The sequence below is a fragment of the Bos grunniens genome, chromosome X, assembly GCF_055505025.1.
Source record: "Bos grunniens cultivar Pamir isolate PY7600 chromosome X, Bosgru_T2T1.0, whole genome shotgun sequence".
Taxonomy (NCBI): domain Eukaryota; kingdom Metazoa; phylum Chordata; class Mammalia; order Artiodactyla; family Bovidae; genus Bos; species Bos grunniens.
This window is the reverse complement of record NC_141194.1, coordinates 106,930,617-106,958,169: the sequence shown is the minus strand read 5'-3', so window position 1 is coordinate 106,958,169 and position 27,553 is coordinate 106,930,617. Positions and strand designations below refer to the sequence as shown.

Sequence of the window (27,553 nt, the reverse complement as noted above, 5' to 3'; positions counted from 1 at the left end):
AATATTATTTTGTTATTGTCAATTTCTTTAAGTTTGTTAGTATTTGCTTTATGTATTTAGATGCTCCTGTATTGGGTGCATATTTGTTAATGAATGTAATATCCTCTTCTTATTTATCTCTTTATCATTATATAGTGTCCTTCTTTGTCTTTTGTTATAGCTTTTGTTTTAAAGTCTGTTTTGTCTGATATAAGTATTGCTACTTCCAGTTTTTTGTCATCTCTGTTTGCATGAAATATTTTTTCCACCCCTTCACATTCAGCTCTATGTGTCATTAGCCCTGATGTGAGTCTCTTGTAGGCAACATATTGAAGAATCTTGTTTTTGATCTGATCAGCCAGACTACATCTTTTGATTTTAGCATTTAGCCCATTGACATTTAAACTAATTATTGATAGATATGTCCTTATTTTCATTTTAATAATAGTTATTATTATTCTCTGTTAATTTCTTCTTTCTGTGTCTTCCCTTGTGGTTTGATTATTTTCTTTAGTATTATGTTTGTGTTCTTTTCTTTTTAGTCTTTGGGTATCTATTGTAGCTTTTTGGTTTGTGTTTACCATTGTTTTCATATATGTTGGCCTGTATCTACTTGTTTGAAACTGATAGTCATTTAAGTTCAAACAAACTCTTAAGAAATCTATATTTTTTACTCTCCTCCATCACATTTTGTGTTTTTGATGTCATATTTTACATCTTCATGTCTGTCCCTTCTTTATTGTAGTTATAGTTGATTTTATAATTTATTGTATTTTAATCTTTGTATTGGCTATTTAAGTGGTTTTTCCTCAGTCATTGCTATATATTTGGCTTTCCTAGTGGGGTTTTCCTTTTTTAAATATTTTTTCCTTCTTTTCTGCTTAGAGAAGATCTTCTAACATTTCTTTTAGGGTAGGTTTAGTATTGATGAACTCTTTTCATTTTTGCTTGTCTGAGAATCTCTTTATATTTCTTTTGATTCTAAATGGTAATCTTGCTGGGTAGGTTATCCTAGGTCACAGGTTTTTGTTGTTGTTGTTGTTATTTCACTCTTTTTCTTTTCTTTTTTTAATATAAATTTATTTATTTTAATTGGAGGTTAATTACTTTACAATATTGTATTGGTTTTGCCATACATCAACATGAATCTGCCACAGGTATACACGTGTTCCCCATCCCGAACCCCCCTCCCTCCACCTTCCCCATACCATCCCTCTGGGTCATCTCAGTGCACCAGCCCCAAGCAACCAGGTTTTTCCCTTTTGAGCCTTTGAATCTATCATACCACTCTCTTCTGGCCTGAAAAGTTTCTTCAGAGAAATCGGCTGATAGCCTTTTTGGGATTTCCTTGTAAATGACTCTAGAATTCTCTCTTTATCTTTAATTTTTGCCATTTTAATTATGGTATGTCTTGTAAGTCTGTTTAGGTTCATCTTTTTTTAGGGACCCTCTGTGCTTCCTGTCCCTGGATGTCTGTTTCCATGTAGAAAGTTTTCAACCATAAGTTCTGTAAATACAATTTTTTATTCTTTTCTCTCTCTTTTCTACTTCTGGAACCCATATAAAGTGAATGTTGGTATGCTTTTGATAGTACATAGAGGAATGGAGTTTGTTATATGCTTTGATCCAAATCAAATGAGACCCCTTTGGCAAAAAAAGCTGCCAGTTTTTATGACTTGCCTTGCCCTGGTAGAACTACTGCTGAGTGAGCTGCTGAGGGGTATGGGAGCACCCCAAGCTAAAATGCCACAAATTCTCACTGTTCTTATGTGATGTCCAGTAGTTTGTTTGTTTGTTTTCAATAAAAGCTTCCAAATACAATATGCAATAGTTTTGTTGTATGCTTTTGGTAAATTTTCAAAGTTCCCTAATAGTTGCATACAAAAATAATTTTGTACAGTTTTATCATTGCTTTTTGGGGGAATAGCTTCTCTGAGCTCCTCATTCAGCCATTCTAGTAATACCACTTTCTTCTGTTTTCTAATATTTGGGGGTAGTGGTGAAGTAGAAAAAAGTAGCTTTATTGCTTTGCTAGGCTAAGGAGTCCAGAGCGGGCTAATGCCCTCAAAACAATGTGTCCCAACTTGGAGAGGATAGTGAGAAGTTTTATAGTAATGGTTCAAAGAGGGCATGATGCTTGCTAATATTTTAGTTAGGATTTTTGTGTTAATAATCATAAGTGATATTGGTTTATACTTTTCTGATGTATTTTATCTTTATCAGGTTTAGCTTCCAAAGTTATACTTGCTTCATAAAAAGAATTAGAAATAGTCCTTGGTTTTCTAAACTTTCTAACAAATTTTTAAGCATTGAGACTGCCTGGTATTTGAAGGTTTGGTAAAATTGTCTGTTGGAACCATCTGATCTCAGTGGTTTTGAGAGGTAGTTTTGGGAGGTGGCTTTGGGCGGTAGCTTTGGGAGGTGATTTTGGGAAGGTTCCCTGGCTCATGTGGTAAAGAGTTTGCCTGAAATGCAGGAGACCCAGGTTCAATCTCTGGGTTGGGAAGATCCCCTGGAGAAGGAAATGGCAATCCACTCCAGTATTCTTGCCTGGAGAATCCCATGGATAGAGGAGCCTGGCAGGCTACAGTTCATGGGGGTCACAAAGAGTTGGACACGACTGAATGACTTCACTTTTGGGAGGTGGTTTTGGGAGGTAGCTTTGGGAGGTAGTTTTGGGAGGTAACTTTGTCTGTTTTATTCTATGGAAATTTAAATGTGTAAGATTTCTATCACTTTTTGTGTCAATTTTGGTGTAGTGTATTTCTCTAGAAATCATCCATTTCATCTAGATTTTAAAGTTTATTTGTGTAGAGGCATGCAGAAGTGTCTCTTTAAAAAAAACTCCTCTGTTTCAATGATTGCTTTCTCCTTATCAGTTCTTATTTTGTACATTTGTGCTACCTCTATTGATTAGATTGGCTAGTGGGTTTCCCTCAGATTAAATTTTTACCCCAGGAAACCAAGATTTTGATTTTTAAAAAAGTAAATCCACTTCCTCTGGACTTTATTAATTTTTGCTTGTGTCTTTACTTTATGATTTCTTTTGGTTTTCTCTAGTGTTCCTTTTCTAGCTTTGAACTGGGTATTTAATTCACTTGTTTTCATTTAGTCATTTTGATAGATATAGCTGTTTTAATAAATTTTACATTCTGGGTAGAATTGACTATTTATTCCAGTTACTTGATGGGCCTTTCAATATGTAGATTCAAATGTTACTTTATTTGTGAAACTTTTCTTGGATTATGATTTCAATATTAGTAATATACTATTGTTTTGTTTTTCTTTGGGGGAAATCTAACAATACATATATTGCATCTTCATTGCCTATCTTCTATTTCAATCTATTTTTCTGTGATTCTTTTTTACTTTATTTTTCATTCCCTTAGGTGTTTTATGGACTTTCTTCATTTCCACTTATTGCATTTTCAGTTGAATATCTTCTTCCCTTGGAATTTTGTAACTTAGGCTTCATTTCTGAGATGGTTTTCTCTTTTTCTTTAATTTCTTTCTTGAGTATTGTTAATCAATTCTTATTTAATTTTCCCCCATTTCCACCCATTTCTCTCCTTTACTTTAAAGCAAAATGTTGGAAATAAACTTTTGATATCTAATATTAATGCTATGCCTTGTCACTTCAGTCGTTGCCGACACTTTGCAACCCCATGGACTGTAGACTGCCAGGCTCCTCTGTCCATGGGATTTCCAAGGAAGAATACTGGAGTGAGTTGCCATTTCCTTTTCCAGGGGATCTTCCTAACCTAGTGATTGAACATGCATCCTCTGCATTGGCAGGTGGGTTCTTTACCACTGAGCCACCAGGGAAGCCCAAAACTTACACAGTGCTGTGTGTCAATTACATCTCAATGAAACTGGCAGAAAAAAAGAAATGGTAGTTGTGTGATGGTATGGAGGTGTTAGCTAATGCTATGGTGGTAATCATTTTGCAATATATGTATGACAAATCAGCATATTGTACACCTTTAATTGACAGTGTTTTTACACACATATAGTCACATTCTCAGTAAGGCTTGGTATAACAAAACTATTTGATTCATTAGAAGGTGATAGTACTTTGGAAAGAGAAAAAGTAGAACATGGTCAAGGAGATTAGTAGAGCAGGTGGGGGCAAGGGAATAATATGAAAAAGGGTGAATGTGACAGATATCTGTCTCATAGGAATGTTCATCCACTCTCGAATCCTGTCTTTCCTCTATCACAAATTCCTTAAACTAGCTGATGTTGATGCAGGGGTTTCTCTGTAATTGTGTTATTTGGTGATTTCACTATGAATTTTGTAATAGAAAGTTAGGGACTGTGTACACATATGCAAGTCCCATTCTTAATTTTTTTTTTTTTGGCCACTCTTTGTGGCATGTGGGATCTAGTTCACTGATCAGGGATAGAACCTGTACCCCCTGTAGTAGGAGCACAGAATTTTAATCACTGGGTCACCACATTCTTTATTAACAATATCCATAATAATTGGTAGGATTTATTAAATACTTAATGTTCCAAGCACTGTTCTAAGTCCTCTGGATGCCCTAACACATCTAATCTTTCCAGAAGTCCTGTGAAATAGGTTCTATTATTGGTCTCACTTTACAGATTAGGAAACTGAGACACAGAGAAAGTAACTTGTCTAGTGTCACAGAGCTAATATGTGGCAGATTAGGGATTTAAAACCAGTGTGACTCCAGAGCATCTTTTAACTTCCCCCTTTAAGAAATATAAACATAGATAGACACACATATCTGTGTATATATAAAAGACATTCTTAATCAATCTCCAGTCTCCATCACATCTTTCTAAGTTGGGAGTTATTCTCTTGCTTGAAGATGATGTTGACTACAGTTAATTTCTCAGAGGCAGCTTGGCTTTTCACATCTCCAGGTTCTAGGGAGACAGTTTGCTCCAGTCCCACATGCTGAGGGCCCTTCCCAGCGATGCTCACTGCCACCAGCCTCCATCTCCTCCTGTGGGCTCTCGTGGTTCTAGCCCCTGGCTTTCCTCCTTACTCTCCAACTGCTCTCTCTCAACATGAGCCAGTCCTCATCTTCCTACTCTTTGAATAGTGAGAATATCTAGGATTTTTTAAACATACTTTTATTAATTTATTTATTTATGGCTGTGCTGAGTCTTCGTTGCTTCGTGCACCTTCTCTAGTTGAACCGAGCAGGGGCTACTCTCTAGTAGGGGTGTGCTGGCTTCTCATTGTAGTGGCTTCTATCGTTGCAAAGCGCAGGTTCTAAGACGCTTGAACTTTGATAGTTGCAGCTCCCAGGGTCTAAAGCACAGGCTCACTAGTACTGGCGCACAGACTCTACCTGCCCACAGCATGTGGGATCTTCCCAGATCAGGGATTGAACCCATGTTTCCTGCATTGGCAGTCAGATTCTTTACCTCTGAGCCATAAGGGAAGCCCAAAGTTTCCAGGATTTTATACTTAAACTTTTCTCAACATTTAAAACCTCTAGATTATCTCCTCTACTCTTAGGTTTTAACTCCATCTCTAAGTAAGTCTCATTTGACTCTGCACACATGTATCTTGCTACCTTCTGGATATCTATTTTAATTCAACAGTTATTCTGAATTTTTACATCACACTCTATATGGGTCACATCCATCTCAGAAATGTCTAATCTTAGATTCATCCAGCTCTCCTCTCTCTCTGGATCTGTACTGAAGTGCTGACTCTGGCTGCAGAAATTCATGGTTACCAATTCATGTTGACACTGTGCAAGGCTATTCCTTTGTTCACCCCATTCTCCTGTTCTTTGCAAGGGCTATTTCATGCCTCCTCTCCTCTTATCAAACTCCAGCTCTGTTTCTGCCATTTCTAAGTACAGAAAATCCATGTGACAAATGCAGCAAGCATTTATTAATCACTTCCCATGACTCCCCCCAATTAACAGAACCGAAGCATCATACAGAAACCTCTTCAAAATCTAGTCTGCTTTCCACCTGCGGGGGAATGTTCTGGCTGTCCAGCTAGACTGAGTAGCAAGCCTCTCTCCCTCTGGAGCTGAGCACAGGGCCCTGAGCTTAGTTTCAACTGGTGTCCTGCATTTTTCACCACCCTGGCTTGTTTCTTGCAGCAGATGTAGAAGGCCAATCTTTAAGACACCGAGACAAGCGGCTAAGTTTGAATTTGGTAAGTTTGGTACTTGAGTTTCTTTAAACCTTAATTTTTACCAAAACATAGTCTACCCTATATATGTTCCCTTGATATCTTTTGAGATTCAGCACTCTGAATCTCCGAGGACCCTTGCAGTCTCCCATTAAAGCTTGAACTTGTCTGGGAACTACTGGACTTCGTGCTCTTTAAGGACCTTACCGGTTCTAATGGTCTGGACACATCTCAGACCTGAGGCAGCTGTTGAGGTCATCCCATTATTCTTAAAGTATTTGCATAAATTTCATTGACCTCTGTCTTCCAGCATGAGTCCTAGGCTAGTCATCACCTACCTCCCATGATAAGTCCAGAGGCAGAGCTTGAGTTAGAGGCTTGTCTAACTCTCCTAAGGAAGTTCAGAGTTATTCCTAGATAATTTGCAACTTAAATCTCACATGCAGCCAAGTTTGCCCACCAGAAGCAGTTTCCATGCTATTCTGTGCTTTCTAACTGGTTTTCATTCCCTTGCAGCCATGCAGGTTCTTCCCAATGTCCCCACCAACTTCCACCAGCACTGAGGACGGCTACATGCCCATGAGTCCCCAGACTGCCGCCTTTGCTCTCGGACCCCATGACAGCTCTGACGATTACATTCCAATGAACTCAGGGAGCATCTCCAGCCCCTTGCCCGAGCTCCCCGTAGACCTGGAGCCTCCCCCCGTGAACAGAGATCTCAAGCCTCAGAGGAAGAGTAAGCCACTCCTGTGTGGGATGGGGGAGCAAGGTGTGATAACCGTGTGGAAAAGCTTCCCTCCTAAGCCTCTCTGTGAAGGAAACACTACAGAAACCCTCCACCCCAGGGGCCTGGGAGAAAGAAGTGGCTGGGATCCAGTGGGAAGGGCTGGGGAGCACTGTTGCTCCAGATCATCAGGGTAACAGGAACCTGGAGACTTGCAGTCATGGCAAACATGGTCTCCAAAGCCAAATCCACTCCAGTGGGCTCATCTTTGGCTGCTTCCCTAACAAAGTCCCAGAAACGAGTGAGTTGGTTGTGAATGGAAGCCCCTTGGTCTCTCTTTGTTTAAACAGCACGTAAATGTAGTCATACCGTCCCCGTTACGTAAGGCAGTCAAGAATGCCCTTTGACACTGATTCCTGAATGCAGACCCAGTCACAGGCCCCATGGTTCAGTGCCCTGTGTGTACCCAGCCACAGACGTGTCTTTGGAGGGAGGGGGAACATGGAGGACGTGGAGGTGAGAAGTGTGGCTCCTGTGGGCACAGGGCTCCAGGAAGTTTCTCCCATCTGCTGAGTGGCAGGAACAGGCAGGGAGGAAGGTGAAAAGGGTTCGAGCAAAAGTAGGTCAGAGTAACTTGTAACTTCATTCTTGCTTGCTGTCCCCTGCCCGGTAGGGCTGGGTGATTCTGAGGAAATACTTGGTACCACGACCATGACTCCTGACACTCCATCAGCTCCACTGCCACCCATCTTTGCTCTTTGGAAAAACTACTACTTCACGTAGCCACTCTCAGAGCTGTAACTAAGCAGCTTGCTTATGCCTGCTCTGCTCCAGCCCTGCCCTCTTCGCTTTGAGTCAAATCCCATTTCCCCTGTGTTTGCCTAACACTAGTGGGAGACAGAGATGACGAAACAAGCAGGGTTCCCCAGGTTGAGGGGGAGAAAGATATGTCAAAACCACTTGGAAGAAGAAGAATTATGCAATAGGTACTAAATAGGAGAACAGGCCCTGTCTCAGGTTTAGAGGAAATAACCATTCATTCTGGTGAGAAACCATTTCACAGGCACCTGTAACTTTGAGGTATATATTATTGTTTTGCTTGATTACTTTTCTGTAGCAATCCTGTGCAACAGAAGTTTCTGTAATGAAGAAAATGGGGCTGTTAAACATGTGAAATGTGGCTAGTGCAACTTGAAGAAGTGAATTTTAAGATTTGATTTAATTTCAATGCACTTAAATTTCAAGAGTCACATGTGGCTAGTGGCTACCATTTTGAAAGACCTGGTGATGGAGGAAGGTGCAGAGATTTTGGACGGACACAGGGTTGGGGATTCACTGGGTGGCTGGGAAGGTGAACACCTGGGCCAGGAGGGGGTGATTCTGACACATGTGGTTGCACAGCTGACTGAACAGCAGGAACGTCACTGGTGATATGGAAGGAGTTAAACACTATCTACCAGTGTGGAGGAAAGAGCTAGAAGAACAAGCTGGTCAAGGCAGTGATAGGGGAATATGTGCATGACCAACTCAGCAATGTGGGTTGCTGAGTTGGAGTGAGGGTTAGGCCCAGGTGCTTCTTTAGCAAAGGCTACTGCAGTGAACAAACCAGGAAAAAAACCCTGTCTTCCCAGAGTGCAGTCAGTCTAGACCCAACTCAGGAATGTTGGATCATCACAGACAGGTGGATGCCATGAACAGTAAGCACATGAACTCGTGAGAGCCCATGAAGGCCTTCCTGAGCAGGGGATGTTGAGCTGAGATCTGAAGATGACTATAACCAGGCAGAGAGATGGGGAAGATTGTTCTTCACAGAAGGACCACCAAGTAGACAGTGGCCTGGAGGGGGGGATGATTAGAACTTGGGTGACCACCTCTGTCTGTGATGAAAGGGGTCAAGGGTGAGACAGGCAACAGAATGGCATGAGATCAGAGACCTTCATCTGACACCCAGAACCAGGCCTGACTTACTATGAGTTCTCAATAAATGTGTAGTGACGGGATGTAACCCCAGCTGCTGATGTGACCACCGGCTCAGTACTTGTGCCCTCTGCTTCTGCTGAGGCAGGAAACAGTAGGACAGCAAAATGGGCACTCATCATTAGCACTGCTTGTGAGTAAATGTGGGCTTGATGTGCTTAGTAAATGGAATTGTCATAGTTTTACAGTCTGCAGATTCTGGCCTTGAACCCCTGAGAACTTACGTTGGATGTTCTGTGTTATCTTGTAGCACGGCCACCCACCCTGGACCTGAAAAACCTCTCCACGATCCGGGAACACACGTGTCTAACCAGGACCCACACTGTGCCTTGGTGAGTCTTTGATTGCTCCCAGGGCTCTCATCTGGTGCCCTCTCAGCCTTAGTCAGACCTCTGTGGTGAAAGAGAGCTTAATACAAGGGAGGAGTAAGATTTATTATCTTGAACCAGAAGTGTTTTGTAGGTCACCAAGGAATAACAGTAACTGAATCTCCCAGCACAATGGAATCAAGAATGAGAGTGCTGCTGGGAACTGTCTCTAATGTGTGCTTCCCTCTTCACATTTGCTCATTCCTCTTTCTTTCAAGAACTTTTTTTTTTCTGTTGCACAATCCTCACAGCCTACAGTAGCCATCCTGTAGATCTGTATTTACCTGCTACAATTCTAGTACCAACAGAGAGAGGTTCTTTTTCAACCTCCAATTCACATTTGTTGGGAGAGGGAATTGTTTTGCTCCAGCTACAGTGGATGCAGCTCTGGCCTGCTGAGCAGGGCTGGCACTGCTGTCATGGCTTCTAGAAGCTCAACTTTGTGAATGGAGTTCTCTCAGTAAACAAACCCTCAAATGTGTCTGCACTCTTTCATCTCACCTTGTAAAAGCTTGAGTTTCAGAGTCCTGAGCTTGTCCTGGTAGTTTCTTGTTGGTTTAGTCACTCAGTCGTGTTCAACTCTTTGCGACCCTATGGGACTGTAGCCCACCCTGTTCCTCTGTCAATGGGATTCTCCAGGCAAGAATACTGGACTGCATTGCCATTTCCTTCTCCAGAGGATCTTCCTGACTGAGGGATGGAACCCATGTCTCTTGCGGCTCCTGCGGGTTCTTTACTGCTGTTTTAATCGCTGAGTCATGTCCTGCTGTTTTAATTGCTGAGTCATGTCCAACTGTTTGTAGTGGTGGCCCACCAGGTTCCTCTGTCCATGGGATTCTCTAGGCAAGAATACTGAAGTGGGTTCTGTGCCCTCCTCCAGGGGATCTTCCTGACTCAAGGATTGAACCCAGGCCTCCCGCACTGCAGGCAGATTACTGCTGGTTCACCCTAAATACCACAACACACAATTAATTTATAATGGGCCACGTTCCAGACAGGAATGCAGAGCCTCAGCTTGCGCTTCTGACATGGGAGTAGGATGAAAGTGGATTCATGGTCTTGGTCTCATCTTCTCAGAGGAATGGAATGAGAGCCTCAAAGGAGCATTTCTGTTTTGTTTTTCTCTCAGTGATATGATGCCTTGGTCTCTTTCTAGAAAGCTCATGAGCTGTGGCACATGGGGGGCCTTGAAAAAGAATAACCTTTGAGAAGTGGGAGCCATTTGCCCCATAGTGAGACAGGAGTTGCGGGGTAGTCTCTGTCACTTCAGGAATTGCTTTGGCCGGAAGGAAGTTGCATCTGGAAGGGGAGGGTGAAACCCCTCAGGGGCCATATCAGTTCTTGGCTGGCTTTCAGACCAGCTGTAAGACATTGCTTTGACCTCATCTATATTTTTGTTCCTAGCAATCGAACCAGCTTTCTATCTCCAGAAAGAAATGGTATTAATTCTGCAAGATTTTTTGCCAATTCTGTTTCCAGAGAAGAGGAAAAAAGCTACATCCAAATGGTAATCCTCTATTTTTCATTTTTCTTATTCACCCCAGTCTATATTCTTATGGGTTCACTGTAAAGGAAACATATTGCTCAGAAAGTGCCATGAAATCTTAAAACTATTACTTAATTGTAATGCCAGGTTACCGTGTTTTCCATACTGGGAACAAACTGACATGAAGTTGGTTTTCTTTCCTGCAGCATTCAGCTCCTTGTACCATTTAGGTGGGAAAACTCTGACACTGGATGCTCCCTTCCACCAAACCCCCCGGTAGCCCTGCTCTGACTTCCTCTGCACCTTTACCAAAGATGCATCACTTAGAGTCCTGTTGGGAGGGTGGCCTTGTGTCCTAGCTCATGGGTGGGTATTAGTTTCTGGAGATTTCTTGTGGAGCCTTTCTGTAAACCTGAGTTCACAAAGACCCGGCATGTCTATCCTCTGATTAACCATCTATGGTTCTAGAGTCCTGGTATCTCCTTCTTGCCCTCTGTTTCCCTTCCATTCTATTTCTTTGGATTCTATTGCCAGTGGGTTACTGAGGACAAAGAGGGCCTTTTAGTACCTCTGGCAAGTATCAGGCCCTTTAGCCAGAACTCTCACCATTCTGTGAATTTAAAATCTAGGGAACTATTGAGAGAATTTCTTTTTGAACTGTGAAATTTAGACAATGTTCAAGGCACTGTGACTATATGCTTTTGAGCAGAAACAGCTCTGCCTTCATATGCATGACAGTAACAGGCATTTAAAGTTCTCAAAACAGTCATGTCCAGTGAAGCAGCAATTAAGTGCTGCATTTTGCCTCCATTTAATGGACTGTGCTGTGAGTCCCCTTAATCATATGCAGGTGGAAAATGACTCATATCCAGTCTGCTGTGGTATTCCCAATATTTTTCACACTTAGTAATGGCCCTTGGGAAACTTCTAGAAGAAAACACTCTTATAAAAGATACTGACCAGCTGTGCTTTGTCTCCAGAGAACAGAAAAAGGAAGTGAATCTATAACCTCACAGAAGCAAATGCCGAGTCATTCCAGATGCTAGCAGTTATTTCTGATCTTTCAGGTTGTGAGAAAGCCCAGTGTCTCATTAACGACATCGTTCAGGATTGGTTTCTTTTTATTGGTTTCTATTTATAATCATTGGTTGATGACTGTCTCTGTACATTATTAAGCGATATGACTCAGTAGCTTAAGAGCCCAGAAAGCTGGCTGAAGGAAGGTAGCTCTGAGGAACTCATCACAGAAATGTGTTTAAAGACTTATCCCATCTCTTTCACCTGTGTGTTTTAACTGCAGTAATACAATATTTTCAAATGTCATTTTTTACAATATTTCACTTGTTCCACAAAACAACCCATTTGGTAGACTGAACTAATATAATTCAATTTTGATTTTGTATATAATCATATGCATAATTTATTCCCTTTAAGGACAAGTTCTTACCTGACTAAAAATTTAGGCTAAAGTCTGAAAAAGAAGTTTTGTTATATAAAAGTCCTGTATTCTTCTTTAGTGACTTTATCTTTTAATGAAATATAGTTGATGCACAGCATTATATTAGTCTCGGATGTACTACATAATGACTGATATTTGCATACATGAATGAAGTGACCCCCATGATAAGTCTAGTAACCATATGGACCTCTACAAGTTACTACAATATTGTTGATCCTGTTCCTTGTGCTGTGGATTACATTCCCATGAATTACTTACTATATAATGGAGGTGTATGCCTTTAAATCTCCTTCACTTATTCCACCTACCCCTCATCTGCCTCCCTTCTGGCAACCACCCATTTGTCCTCTGGGTCTATTTGCATTTATTTTTTGATTTCACATCTAAGTAAGATCATACGGTATTTGTCTTTCTCTGTCTGACTTATTTCACTTAGCATAACACCCTCTAGATCCACCCATGGTGTCATAATGGCAATATTTCTTCATTTTGCTGGGTCATATTCCATTGTGCATGTATATATATATCTATCCATCCATCCATCCATCCAGGAGCAAATCTACCCCACTAAGACAACCCGTGCTTTTTATCAGCTGTGAAGTGAAGTCGCTCAGTCATGTCCGACTCTTTGTGACCCCATGGACTGTAGCCTACTATGGAATTGTCCAGGCAAGAGTACTGGAGTGGGTTGCCATTTCCTTCATATATATATAACATCTTTATCCACTCATCTATTGATGAACACTGAAGTTGCTTCCATATCTGGGCTATTGTAAATAGTGCTTCAATGATCATGGGACTGTATATATCTTTTTGAATTAGTGTTTTTGTATTGGGGGCAAATACTCAGAAGTGAAATTGGTGAATCATATTTTTAATTTTTGAGGAACCTCCATATTGTTTTCCACAGTGGATGTACCAATTTACATTCCCACAAACAGTGTACAAGGGTTGTCTTGTGTCCACACCCTCACCAACGTTTGTTATTTGTGTTCTTTTTGATGATAGCCATTCTATCATGTTAGTCATTCTGACATTCTGACATAGCCATTCTATCAGGGCTTCCCTGATAGCTCAGTTGGTAAAGAATCCACCTGCAATGCAGGAGACTCTGGTTCGATTCCTGGGTCAGGAAGATCCACTGGAGAAGGGATAGGCTACCCACTCCAGTATTTTGGGGCTTCCCTGGTGGCTCAGCTGGTAAAGAATCCGCCTGCAATGCAGGAGACCTGGGTTCAGTCCCTGGGTTGGGAAGATCCACTGGAGAAGGGAAAGGCTGCCCACTCCAGTATTCTGGCCTAGAGAACTCCATGGGGTTGCAAAGAGTCAAGACTTTCACTTTCATTCTAACATATATGAGGTGATGTTTTATTGTGGTTTTGATTTGCATTTCCTTGATGATTAGTGAGGTTGAGCATCATTTCATCAGTCTGTTAGAAACCTGTATGTCTTTGGAAAAATGTCTATTCATGTCTTCTATTTTTAAATCAGCTTATTTTTTGTTGTTGTTGCTGAGTTGTATGTGTTATTTGTATATTTTGGATATGAACCTCTTATTAGATGTATCACTTGAAAATATCTTCTCCCATTCAGTGGCCTGCCTTTTTGTTTTATTCATAGTTTCCTTTGCTATGCAAAAGCTTTTTAGTTTGATGTGGTTCCTTTTTGTGTGTGTGTATTTGTTTGTTTCCCTTGCCTGAGGAAACATAACCAAAAAATATTTTTAAGACCCATATCAAAGAGTTAGTCTGTGTTTTCTTCTGGGAGTTTTATGGTTTCAGATCTTACATTTGTCTTTCATCCATTTTGGTTTCATTTTTATATATGGTATGAGAAAGTATTCCAGTTTGATTCTTTTGCATGTAGCTACCCAGATGGTTGGATGGCATCACTGACTCAATGGACATGTGTTTGAGCAAGCTCTGGGAGTTGGTGATGGACAGGGAAGCCTGGCATGCTTCAGTCCATGGGGTCGCAAAGAGTCGAACATGGCATAGCGACTGAACTGAATGGAACTGTCCTGTTTTCACAACATCATTTATTGAAGAAGCTGTTTTTCCCCCTGTAGTATATTCTTGCCTCCTTTTACATAGATTAATCGACCATATAAGTATGGGTTTATTTCTCTTTATTCTGTTTCATTGATCTATGTGTCTGTTTTTGTGCCAATACCATGCTACTTTGATTATTATAACTGTATTATAGTTTGAAATCAGAGAGTGTGATTCTTCCAGCTTTGTTCTTGTTTCTCTTTCGTAAGATGTTTTTGTGTATTCTGGGTCCTTTATGGTTCCATACAAATTTTAGTTTTTTGTTCCAGTTCTGTGAAAAATGCTGTTGGTATTTTGATAGGAATTGCATTGAATATATAGAATGCCTTGAGGAGTGTGGACATTTTTACAATATTAATTCTTCCAATCCATGAGCACAGGATATCTTTCCATATGTTTGTCTCATCTTCAATTTCTTTCATCAGGGTCTTATAGTTTTCTGAGTACAGTTTTTTAAATCTCTTTAATTAGTTTTATTCCTGCTGCTGCTGCTGCTAAGTCGCTTCAGTCGTGTCCAACTCTGTGTGACCCCATAGACGGCAGCCCACCAGGCTCCCTTGTCCCTGGGATTCTCCAGGCAAGAACACTGGCGTGGGTTGCCATTTCTTTCTCCAATGCGTGAAAGTGAAAAGTGAAACTGAAGTCGTTCAGTCATGCCCGACTCCTAGTGACCCCATGGACTGCAGCCTACCAGGCTCCTCCGTCCATGGGATTTTCCAGATATCTTATTATTTTTGATGAAATTGTAAATGGCATTGCTTTCTTAATTTCTTTTAAGACAGTTTCTTGTTAGTGTATGAAACTGCAACAGATCTGCATGTTAATTTTGTATCTTACAGCTTGACTGAATTCATTGATGAGTTCTAATGGTTTTTTGGTAGTATGTTTAAGATTTTGTATATATAGTAATATGTCATCTGCAAACAGTGACAGTTTTACTCTTTCCTTTCCAGTTTTAATTTCTTTTTTTTAATTTAAATTTATTTATTTTAATTGGAGGCTAATTACTTCACAATATTGTATTGGTTTTGCCATACATCAACATGAATCCGCCATGGGTGTACACGTATTCTCCATCCTGAACCACCCTCCCACCTCCCTCCCCGTACCATCCCTCTGGGTCATTTGTTTATATATATTTTTATCTGATTGCTGGGACTAGGAATTCCAATACTACATTGAGTAAAAGTGACAAGAGTAGACATCCTTGTCTTGTTCCTGATCTTAGTAGAAAAGTTTTCAGATTTTCAGTGTTGAGTATGATGTTAGCTACAGGCTTGTTATACATGGCTTCTATTATGTTAAGATATATTCATTCTTTACTCACTTTGATAAGAGTTTGTATCATAAATTGGTGTTGAATTTTGTCAAATGCTTTTTCTTCATCTATTAAGATGATCATATAGTTTTTATTCCTCAGCTAGTTAATGTGGTATATCAGATATTGAACCATCCTTGCATTCCTGGGATAAATCCCACTTGATCATGATGTATGGTCTTTGTAATGTATTGTTGAATTCAGTTTGCTAATGGGAAGTATATTTCCTCCAACCTCATTTTTGTTTTTTTAAATTTTGTTATTTAACTTCCTTTGTCTATCCATATATAAAATTTTGAATGAGCTTTTCTTTACCTACAAAAATATCCAGATGAGATTTTTGATTGAAATTGTGCTAAATCTATGAATAAATTTGAGGCAAATCAACATCTTTATTATGCTGAATCTTTCAGTTTGAATGTAATACATCTCTCTGTTTATTCAGATGTGTTATTTTTTTTTCTCAGAATTTTGTAACATATAGATCTTATGTGTATTTTATTATACCTTTACCTAAGTGTTTTATTTTTGGAGCTATTGTAAATGGCTTTTTTTGTGTTTTTAAATTAATTAATTAATTTATATTTTGGCGGTGCTGGGTCTTTGTTGCTGCATGCGGGCTTTCTCTAGTTGCAGTGTGTGGGCTGCTTGTTCCAGTGGCTTCTCTTGCTGTGGAGCACAGGCAATAGGTGCATGGGCTTCAGTAGTTGCAGTACGTGGGCTCAGTCGTTGTGGCTTATGGTCTCTAGAGCACTGGTTTTCAGTAGTTTTGGCACCTGGGCTTTAGTTGCCCTGTGACATGTGGAATCTTCCCAGACCAGGGATTGAACCTGTGTCTCCTGCATTGGCAGGTGGATTCTTATCCACTGTACTACCAGGAAAGTCCTAGATGGCATTTTCGTAATTTCAACTTCCATTGGTGGTATATAGAAATATGATTGATTTTTTTGTGTGTGTTAGTGTTGTATCCTGCAACATTGCTAAATTCACTTATTAATTATAGGCATTTTGAATTTTCTTAAGATTCTCTGGGGCTTTCAATGTACATGATCATTTCATCTGTGAATACAGTGCTTTATTTCTTTCTTTCCAATCTGTGTGTTCTTATATTCTTTTGCTTGCCTTACTGCCAGGCTAACACTTCAGTGCAATGTTGAACAGATGTGGTGAGATGAATCTCTCTGTTTCCATCTTAGGGGGAAAGCATTCAGTCTTTCACTATTAAGTCTGATATTAGCTAAAGGTATTTTACAGACATTCTTTATCACATTAAGTAAGCTCTCTTCTATTTCTAGTTTTGTTTTTTTTTTTAGGTATTTATCAGCTTTAGTCTTTATTGTCAGACTTTATTTGGTTTTTATATACATATTTATATGTATGTATATTTTTAACTGTATATACATATATATATATACTTTATTAAAAACAAGAAAGCACTAGATGATAGAATATTATTTTTCAATTGCTTTTCCATTATTTTTCTTATTTCAAAAGGTGGAGAAGACTGAGATCAAAATAGGTTTAAGCAAAAAAAGAAGCTAAAAATAATCTATAGTTTATTTCTAGTTTTAAGGGCTTCCCTAGTGGCTCTGATGGCAAAGAATCTGCCTGGAATGCAGGAAATGTGGGTTGTATCCCTGCATCTGGAAGATCTCCTGGAGAAGGAAATGGCAACCCACTCCAGTATTCTTGCCTGGGAAATACCATGGACAGAGAAGCCTGGCAGGCTGTAGCCTATGGGGTCACAAAGAGTTGGACACGACTTAGCAACTAAACAACAACAAAAATTCCTGGTTTGCTGATAGTTTTTTTTTTTTTTAAACCATGAATGGATGTTGAATTTTATGCTTTTCCACATTCATTGATCTGATTACTTAGTTTTCTTCTTCAGACTGTTATAGTGTAGATTAGACTGATTTAGCTTTATTGAACCATCCTCTTATTCACTAAAGAAACCTCATTCGGTCATGGTATATTGTTATTTTTATGTATTGCTGGATTTGATTCACTAACATTTTGTTGAGAATTTTGTGTCTATGTTGATGTTAGATGTTGATCTGTGTAATTTTGTAATCAAAGTAATGCTGGGCTCCTCTGGAAGTGTTCTACTTTCTGGAACAGATTGAATAGAATTAGTGTTATTTATTCTTTAACTTTTTTCGTATAATTCACCAGTGAAACCATCTGGGTGAATTCAATTTCTGTAATACTTGGAGGACCATTGACATGAGTTATGTAATCTTGGATGAATTTTGGTTATTTGCTAGAAGTTTTATAGTTTTACCTTTCACATTTAGGTCACATTTACCTGGAATTAACTTTTGTGTGTGATTTGAGGTAAAAGTCAAGTTTTATTTCTCCCCCATGTTTCTCTAATTTAATAAGTTTGATTATTTAAAGTTACTATCATTTTAAACCATTCTGCAGTGCCTTCTTTGCCATAAGTCAATTATCCATATGTGTATGTTTTTTTTAATGGACTCCTGATTCTGTTTTGTTGGTCTACATGTCTATCATTGGGCAGTACCACACTTTGCTAGTTATGGTAGCTTGACAGGTCTCAATATCTAGGAAAGGAAGTCCTCCTGCTTTGTTTATCCTCCTCAAGACTTCTTTGGCTATTTTATGGTCCTTTCTATTCCTATAAAAATTTTAGAAAAATTAGCCAAAGTCTACCAAAAATGGAAAAAAAAAAAAAACAAAGAAATGCTGTTCTCTTCAGGAAGGTAGTCAAAATTATTTAATCTAACATTGCTAGAAGTGGAACTACATTTGTTCTACTTTTTAAAAATTTGATGAAGCACTTTAGTAGGCAAGGTACCATGAAAATACCAAGGTACACATCACCACCATATAAGATAATCTTAAAATAGTGGAGAATATATTTTAAAATATTTATTTCTATTTATTTGGCTGCACTGGGTCTTAGTTGCAACATACATGATCTTTAGTTGCTACATGTAAACTCCTAGATGCAACATGTGGGATCTCATTCCTTGACCACAGATCGAACCCAGGCCTCTCCTGCATTGGGAGCACAGAGTCTTAGCCACTGGACCACCAGGGAAGTCCTGCTAAATGTATTCTTTAAATCCCAAACTCAACTGCCAAGAAAAGAAAGGGTATCTCTTAAACTAAAAATACTGAGAAATTGCAAACCCCGAGAATCAGTAGGAACTACAAACAATAAAATCAAGTCTAGAAGTAAGTCATTATTGAAAATATTAGATCCTAAGTATAAAATAAGTTTTATATACTTAAAGAATAAGATGAAGGGTTGCAAGTTGGACTGAGTTACAAGATACTATTTTAAAATGACCAGTTGGATTAAAAAAGACCATTTAGAATTGCTAGACATAAAAATAAGGATGAAATTAGAAGTTCAGTGGGTGAAGGTAAACAGGCTGAACCCAAAGAGTAGTTTAGTGAACTGGAATATAGTTGTGAATTCACTAATACATCAGGTTAAAGAGACCAAAACAGCCAGAGTTGCAGAAGGAGATGATAGGGAAAAAACAGAGAATCAATATGGAAAGGCATAATGGCAGTTCTCACAATCATCAGTCCAAAATCTCACAGGCAGTTTATTGCATCAAATGTTAGTGGTAGATGTTGATGGCAGGTATATTGGTGTTCACAGCATATTTTCTTCAGTTTGACTAATTATTAGAAAATTTTCACAATAATAAATAAATAAACCCCATTAAAGGAAAATGAGTAAAAGAACAGAAATTAACAAAATGAACAAAATTAGAGAGAATCAGCACAGACCTGATTTGTTCTTTTGAAAGATTAAACTTGAACATAATCAATCAAGAAAAAGCAATGGATATGAACATATTAAGAATGCAAAGGATGCAATAGCTGCAAATACATCAGAGATAAAGATGTGAGAATATTATGAACAACGTAAAAGTAGTGAATATGAAAACTTTAGTGAAAATAGGCAAAGTCTCAGAAAAATATTATTACAAACTGACTCAAGTAGAAATAGAAAACACAAATGGTTATACAACCATTAGAGAAACTGAATATGTAGGGAGATTTTTACTACAAAAGGTCACAAGGCCCTCAAAACTTTACAGACACTTTCTATCAAAAGGAAGTGATCATTGCAGTCTTATATAAACTGCTTCAGGAATGGCAAAAAGAAGACATATTATCCTGTCTAAATTAAAGTGTCTAAATAAGTAGAAGTATATTTATAAAATTAAAACAACTTGATACCAAAACAAATAGCACTGACATGAATAGAACATTATATACCAACCTCACTCATTCATGCAGGTTAAAAAATCCTAATCAAGAGTAAGTCCAACCACATCTTGTACATGAACGTTCATAGCAGCATTTTTCATAACAGCCAAGAAATGAAAGCAAGCCAAATATTCACCAAATGATGAATGGGTAAGTAAAATGTAGCATGGATACAAGGTGCAATGTTACATAAGCAGCCATACAATAAAATCAGATCCATGAAATGACAAGGATGAACCTTGAAAACAATATGCTGAATGAAAGAAACCAGCCACAAAGACCACTCTTTTGGGTTTCTGGAGCCAATTCCAACATGTGGGTGTTGATTGGAGTGGGTTCACACTAACACCAAGCATTTCTCAGACACCAGCAGGGTGTCTGAGAATTCAACTCAATTCTAACACTTTCTACCCAGAGGCAGCATAAGATTTCACAGGTTATGGGTTCAGTCTTAACAAGACTGCCCACCCCCTTCAACTTCAGATGCCAGTCACAAGCCCAGGTTTTTATCTGTGCTTCTGCCTGCTGCTGCTGCTGCTGCTGCTGCTAAGTCGCTTCAGTCGTGTCCGACTCTATGTGACCCCATAGATGGCAGCCCACCAGGCTCCTCCATTCCTGGGATTCTCCAGGCAAGAACACTGGAGTGGGTTGCCATTTCCTTCTCCAATGCATGAAAGTGAAAAGTGAAAGTGAAGTCACTCAGTCGTGTCCGACTCTTAGCGACCCCATGGACTGCAGCCCACCAGGCTCCTCTGTCCATGGGATTTTCCAGGCAAGAGTACTGGAGTGGGGTGCTGTTGTTGGTGGCACAGTTAAATAAATCATGCAATGGAATCATCTATGGTAATGAAAACAAATGAAATAGGGCCAGTGCATTGACATGGATGGATGTGAAGTATATATAAATGGAGTGAAAATAGAACTCACCAAAAATGCACTCAATATGGTTCTGTTGATGACAGTTCAAAACATGCAAAACAAAACAGTATGTCACTTAAGGACACTCACATGCTCATAAAATCATATTTAAAAAGAAAAGAAGTGATAAACACTAAATTCAAGATTGTGCTCATCCCCTTGTGGACAAGAAGGCTGCAGTAGAAGGGGGCAGGTCCTCCTCCATGTGTGTCATGTGTCTTGTTACAGTGGTATATTCTACCTTTGAAGCTGGCTGGTAGGGCCATAGGTGTGTGTTGCACACATGTTATCACTGTATTGTGTAAAGTATCTTCAAAAGCACTTGGGATGCCTTTACTAGAGCTTTCATAAGTATGACTGATCTTTTTAGGATTTAATCTCTCAGGTATCATGAGCCTGTCAGATACATCAAATAAGTTCTTCTTGGGGGAGATTTTGGCCAACCGTTTCCATGGTGAATAAAGGCAGGGCTTCATGTGAAGGCCAAATTGGCCATATCGTATTTGAAAGATCTCCTTGTGATGTGCAGGCCGAACTGCACAGGGCTCATCCACTTTCTGTGGGCAGCTGCTCAAGTAGAGACATGCTCAGCCGCCTTCCCTTGGGCAGCCCAGCCAGAAACTGTTAACCCGAATCCTGGGACATTGGTTTCTAGGAGGAGCGCAGAGCAACCAACTCCTTGAGCAGTGGAGCTGTGACATGGACGAAGAAATTCAGCCTGGATTATTTAGCCCTGGACTTCAACTCAGCATCACCAGCCCCTGTACAGCAGGTAGGAAGCACTCTGTATCACAATTCCCAGGAGATTTCATTTCTGTTTGGTTTTGTTTTGATGATTCCACCATGCGTGTTCTCTCTGCAGTCTTAAACATACAGATGTACTGTGAAGAATCTTAAAATCAGCTCTAATTCTGTCTCCCAGAAATCCTGATGTATTTCCCTCTGGGGTGTGTTCTTGAATGTCTATGTATAAATGTATGTAGTGTTCATGCTCTTCAAAACTTGGACCATAGAGTTTGTTGGGAAATGTCTGGTAGAGATGAGGGTGGGGTAAATGGTAGACTAGGCACAGGAAGGGTCTGCTGAAGGACGAAGGGATAGCCTTGTTTGGCTCAACTTTAGGCACTGAGGACAGAAACTCTCAGTTGCAATTGGAACCCCTCCATAAACGGCCTCAAGTGGCAGGCTAGGCAGTTTTGACTCCTTTGTGCAGTATTCTCGTCTGTAAAGTGGGGATCAGAAATAGCAGCTATGTTGAAGCCTGTTGTGAGGATTAAATGAATTAATACATGTAACAGACCCTAGCCATTGACTGTTGTCACTCAGTGCACATGGCAGGAATGACTGGCAAACAGTGGACAAGAGCTAAATATTTTTGAGCAAAGGATGGTCATAGTCTAAACTATGCTAACAATGTGTTATTTGATGAGAAAATCAACTTACTGAACATGGTATACAATATGATTTCATTTTGTGTTTGTGGAGAAAGATGTTTGGGAGACTTCCCTTCCCTTTTGCTTTACGTTTCTTCTTTACCTTTCATTTCATTCCCCAAACCTACAATGACACTTCAGAAAAGCCAGTGAGCAGGATGAGATCGGTAAATTCAAACTGTGAAGAGAGTCCCCAGACCTCTGTGGCTTTCGACCATGAAGACTTCTCGGTTGTTGCCTACAGGACAGTCCATTACAGCCAGGGCCTTAGTGTCTCAGGTCATTGTCAATTCAGGGGTCACTGTCCTGCCAAAGGAAAAAGATAGACAGCAGGATTGCAGGGTGTCACCTCTGCTCACAGTATACTGGTCAAGGCGAGTTAGATGGCAAGAGCCAAGTTGAAGGGAGTAGAGTTGAGGAGAGATTCACACACACACACACACACAGAGTGTAACACTTCTGCAGGTGACGGCCCAGGAGGAAGGGGCAGCAAACACGTGAACCTGTAATCCACCAGGGACGTGCTGAATTTTTTTGATTAAGTGTAATGAAAACCTTTTTGTTCTCCCCCTTCAGAAAATTCTCCTTTCAGAGGAGCAAAGAGTGGACTATGTCCAAGTGGATGAGCAGAAGACACAAGCTCTTCAGAGCACAAAGCAGGAGTGGACGGATGAGAGGCAGTCCAAAGTGTGACAGGGTCAGGCTGCAGGTGGGAGGCCGGGCTCACTTTGAGTTTTTCCAGTAGAAGCCCACTGATGCTCAATACAGGTCAAGACACAGAGAGTCTTGATGAGACCCTTTGGGAGAGAGGACATTTGTACATACTGACCAAGGAGGAGCAGGAAGTGGTCTCCTCCCAGAGGGGCCCTCAGGGGGCCAGCCCCTGCCCCGACCCCCACCGATCACAGCATTTCTGGTCACAGCCACACGTGCCTCTGCTGAGCCTCAGACCAGTGTCATGTTGGCTCCACAGTCATGAGCAGCAGAGAGAGAGGATTCCACAGCCATGGACTGGGATGTAGAAAACTCCATTTGGACAGGGTGGGAACAATCAAAACGGAAGTTGGATTAAACATCTCCAGTGGAGCATTTGAAGTGCACATTAGAGCTGGTATCACTGCCCACAAGATGACATCATTTGCCTCCAATGCTTGAACTTTTGATCTCTCTCCTGTGCTCCCATTGGAATCATAAATTATCCTAGGAGACATGCACCTGGATGGACACCTTCTTGCCCCCACCGGAAGACACAGTGCAAGAGACCAAGCCTAGGAATGGTGATAGAATCTGTACTCCTTACTCCAAAGAATCCAGCAGACAAGTATTTCTATCCCCCAAAGAAAGACAACACAAGTGACAAGGCCATCGAGTCCTGGGCTCCACGATGAGCAGATCACATGACACTGGTGGCTCTAAGAACATTGTGCCTAAGCAGCCACCCATGGCTGGGTGTCCCATTGCTGTTGGCCTTTTCCCAGTGTTCTTTCACATTCATCATCTCATCTCTTCCCCTAAAAGATCTCAGAAGTTAGGCTTGGCAGAGATCATTGCACCAGCTTTGAGGGAAAAGATGCTAAGAGCTGGAGGAGGGAACACTTTGCCCGAGATGAGTCATGCTGAGAGAGTCAGTCAGGCCTCTTCTGCTGTCTCTCACTGCCTCAATCAGTTAGGGTAATTTTGGAGACCAGTGGGAAATACATGCAAACACGGGATGGCTCACCGTCCCCTCTCCTTTTCATAGGATTTTGAACAGGTGCTTTTTATAATTGAAAGGTATGCATGTCAAACCAGGGTTTCTTCATGTGGTGTTCAAACAGGGCACTCGAACATAATCAGCAGTTACCATCAGAGATACCTCCTGAAAATCAGTATGAAGTCTGTTCTTGGTTCACATGGTCCCCTTGGCAGTGCATTTCCCATGAGCCACCCTGGGGAAGGCTATCCCTGGCCATCCCGTTCTGGACTCAAGGTTTCAAGTGGTGGCTATGATCTGAAAAATCCAAACCCGGCCAGCTCCAGTATCAGGGGTCTTGCCTAACTTTCCCCTTCTAGTTTAGTGGTGACTAGGTCCTGAGAGGGCAAATGTTCCCACTGTGCAATGAGGGCACCTTGTCACCCCTTCCTTTATGAGACACTGGGGTTCCAGGGAAAGGTCCAGAAAAAAGGCTCAATTGAGCACAGGGTTTTACTTAATGCCATTCCTGATCGTTCTGAGTACCTGAAGCTGGAAGACAAATCTGAACAACTGGGTAATAAATAGAGACTGGTATCCTGTCTTGCCACTGTGTCTTACACATGGGGGTAGAGGAAGTAGGCAGGCAGGTCTATGACAGTCAGCATTAGTCAGGGCAATTGTAGGCTTTGCTACAGGGTTTCAAACTGCTCCAAAGGTAAGTGTGAAAATCTTGGTTTTTCAGACCATAAAAGAAGTAATTTTGATGTTCAAAATGACAGGATCTCGTGACATCATTTTCTTCCCAGAACAAGATGGGGGAAATTGCCAAGTTCTTTAACTAAGTTGAGTCCTTAGTGAGTCTGGATGGAGCCACAAGAGGGCTCCTGGACCGCACGGCCTGCTCCTCGGCCAGAGCCTGTTAAGGAGCTTCCTTCTTCGTGTGTGACTTGCAAAGAGTCACAGAGCCTCAGGCAAGAATCCAGGGGTACAGATAGCCAGTTCCCATAGATGGTGACTTCCTCATGTGTGGGCCACCTGTGTTTAGATCACTGCCTGACAAAGGCCAGTGTAGAAAAAATTGTACATCCAAGAGTCAAGAACCTCACTACATTGAAGATAGATTGGAAAAGTAAATGCAGCTGAAATGATGTCAGCAGTGAAATGTCATCCAATTGACCAAAAAAGAAATATTTTTCTACAAAATGTTTCCAGGGACATGTTTACTGCACTAAGCAATAGACACTTGAGTGGTGTGACTTTTTTGGAAGTGATTTGGGGTTTTTCAAATATCACTTCACCCTCATTTTCAGGGTGTATGCCTTTATGTCTGGCTTTGATAAAACTGCTAATGGATGGCTACACAAAAACATAACGATTCACGGACCCAAAATACAGGTAGTTTTTGAGCTGACTGCAGCATATGCTCCTGAGAAAGGCACTGTACATCACAACGGTGAATGCTAGCCAGATCTTGTTTTCTGGCAGAGATAATCCACATGTAATAAAGAGCTATGATTCTGATGGGCTCTGAGGGATTTTTTTTAAAGAGATAATCTCTGACACCACTCCAACTCAAGTGCACATGGCATGTCTATGCACTGTGCATAGTACACCTTTCTAGAAAATTTGGGCATCAACATAAAGGGGAAAAGGCATCAATTAATCCTCCATTGTTTTCTGTAGTTCCTTTTTGCTTCATTTCCTTCTGTCTCATTTCATTAGGAAATACTTCCAGGTCAGGGGTTGTGTCATGCCAAAAGGGGGACTAAAGGTTTTTTTGCCTGCAACTCCCTAAGACCGCAAGCCCAGGATGTTGGGAGTTAAACTTTCCATGGGGAGGAGGAACCTGAGGCCCAGCACACAGCCCAGCTCCAAGGGCATCGTGTAACCCTGGGGACTGACTGTCCAGGCCACTTCATGAAGTAAACAGCAGCTGAATTATGGCCTTTAGGTGCCACAGGAGACTGAAGGCACCCTTCAGGCCTGGCTTTCCCCTCTCAAGACTTCATGCTCGGCTCCTGTTCAAACCATGTTTGTATCTGCAGTCATGCTGATTTTTAAAAATTCACTGAGTTTTTACTATTTCATTTCTGGCATTAATAAAAATTATAAGGAAGAATCATGACCTAAGCATCCTCTTATTTGTTTTAAGTAGTGACCTCTGATAAAAACTCGGAACACATTTTGAAGGCTGAGTGTTGAAAACAGACTTCCCTGCTGTTTTCAAGTACAACAGGCCTAACCTGACTCACATGGAATGCCCCACATCCATGTTACTTCACTGCAAGCCGTTCAGCAGGTGGCTGGAACAAGCACTGCATCTGATCAGCCAAACCACGTCTTTTTTCTGGGTCAGAAACTAGCTTCTGTAGTTGACAGTAAAATCAATGGCCCTGCCAGATACCACAGATAAGGTGACCTTTGGTACTGACATTAAAAGGCAAGAGCACCCAGCCTGCCACCCCACAGCAGGGGTCTCTTGTGTCCTCACCGCTCTTTCCCCACAGCTGGTGCTCCCAGCTGCCCTGGGTGCCGGGTCAGCAGAGTCTTTAGGCCATGATGTAAGGCAGAGACAACCAGAATAGCCGGAGCTCGGGTTTGGGAAACCAGGCCAAAGGCACAGACCCTACAGCCAAGGGGAATCCTGGTGCTGAGAGAAAGGAGGAGAAGCCACGTGAACTTCCTCACCCTCCCTGGTCAAGGACCAGGCAGATTACTGAGAACAGCTAACCTGAGATGAAAGGGCCAAGAAACCTAACCTGGCAGTCTCTGAGCCCCAGGCTCATTGAGCTCTGGCCCCTTAACTCCATCAGGCACCTCCCTAAGTTTCCACTTTCTACTTTATTTTATTTATTTTCTTTAATCTGAAATTGCATTAATTATTATTTCTTTATTTTAATTGTGCCATTGTTTTATAAATTTAGTTTTATTTTCTGAGACAGAGTGGCACTGTGCAGGCTGGAGCAGGGGGTCTGATGGAAGAGACCAGAGCTGAGACACAGACCCCTCCTGCATGGGCACCTCACTGATGGCAGATGGGGCGCTGGAGGGCCTAAGGGACAGGGTGGGCTTTCCAAGGCTGCTGGTCACTGGAACTCCACAATTGTGATCGTGAACCCGACCCCACTCTGGCACCACACTCAGACATCACTTCCTGGGAGACCTCCGTGGGGAAGGCAGGCCAATCCATGGGATATATCTCTTCTGCTTGATCGAAGCCATTTGTAAATTATAGTGTATTATAGAAGGTGATAAGCAGTGTGGGATAAAACAAGGTGAAGAGGATTGACTGCCCACAGGGCTGTGGGGAGGGTGGACACAGGAGGATTTCAGGTGAGAAGACAAGACCTGGGCAGACTCAGAGATGATGGAGGTGGCCAGGAGGTATATTTGAGAGTGTAGTCAAGGCAGGGAGAACAGACTATGCAAAAGCACTAATTCCTCAGAAAACCTGGAATGTTGAGGGTGCAGCCAAGAGGCCACTGTGGTCGGTATGTAGTGAGCAAGAATGAGCACAGCAGAGGATGTACAGAGGCAAAGGGGGTTCATAGATGAGAATGTGGGGCCTTTCTGGTCATTATAAGGGCCTCTGGCTTATACTATGAGTAAGAATAAATCCAGTGAAGGGAACTGAACAGGGGAGACATATCTGGCATATATATATATATATATATATATATATATATATATATATATATATATATATGAGTACATCATGAGAAACGCTGGACTGGAAGAAACAAAAGCTGGAATCAAGATTGTCAGAAGAAATATCAAT

At 41.0% G+C, this 27,553-nt stretch overlaps 1 protein-coding gene across 3 annotated transcripts in view; it reads left to right on the top strand.

The window, feature by feature from the left end:
- GAB3 (GRB2 associated binding protein 3) overlaps positions 1-25,900 on the top strand; it is an 85,866-nt gene extending 59,966 nt beyond the window's left edge. For 2 of the 3 annotated variants that reach the window (XM_086385885.1, XM_086385887.1), the window contains 6 exons: positions 6,078-6,133; positions 6,626-6,845; positions 9,061-9,142; positions 10,583-10,685; positions 21,323-21,439; positions 22,677-25,900. In XM_086385885.1, coding sequence (XP_086242011.1) covers positions 6,078-6,133; positions 6,626-6,845; positions 9,061-9,142; positions 10,583-10,685; positions 21,323-21,439; positions 22,677-22,793 — 695 coding nt within the window. In that variant the 3' untranslated portion in view covers positions 22,794-25,900. The remainder of the gene's footprint in view (positions 1-6,077; positions 6,134-6,625; positions 6,846-9,060; positions 9,143-10,582; positions 10,686-21,322; positions 21,440-22,676) is intronic. The other variant, XM_086385886.1, reaches the window with a different exon arrangement.
- Positions 25,901-27,553: the final 1,653 nt, after the last annotated feature.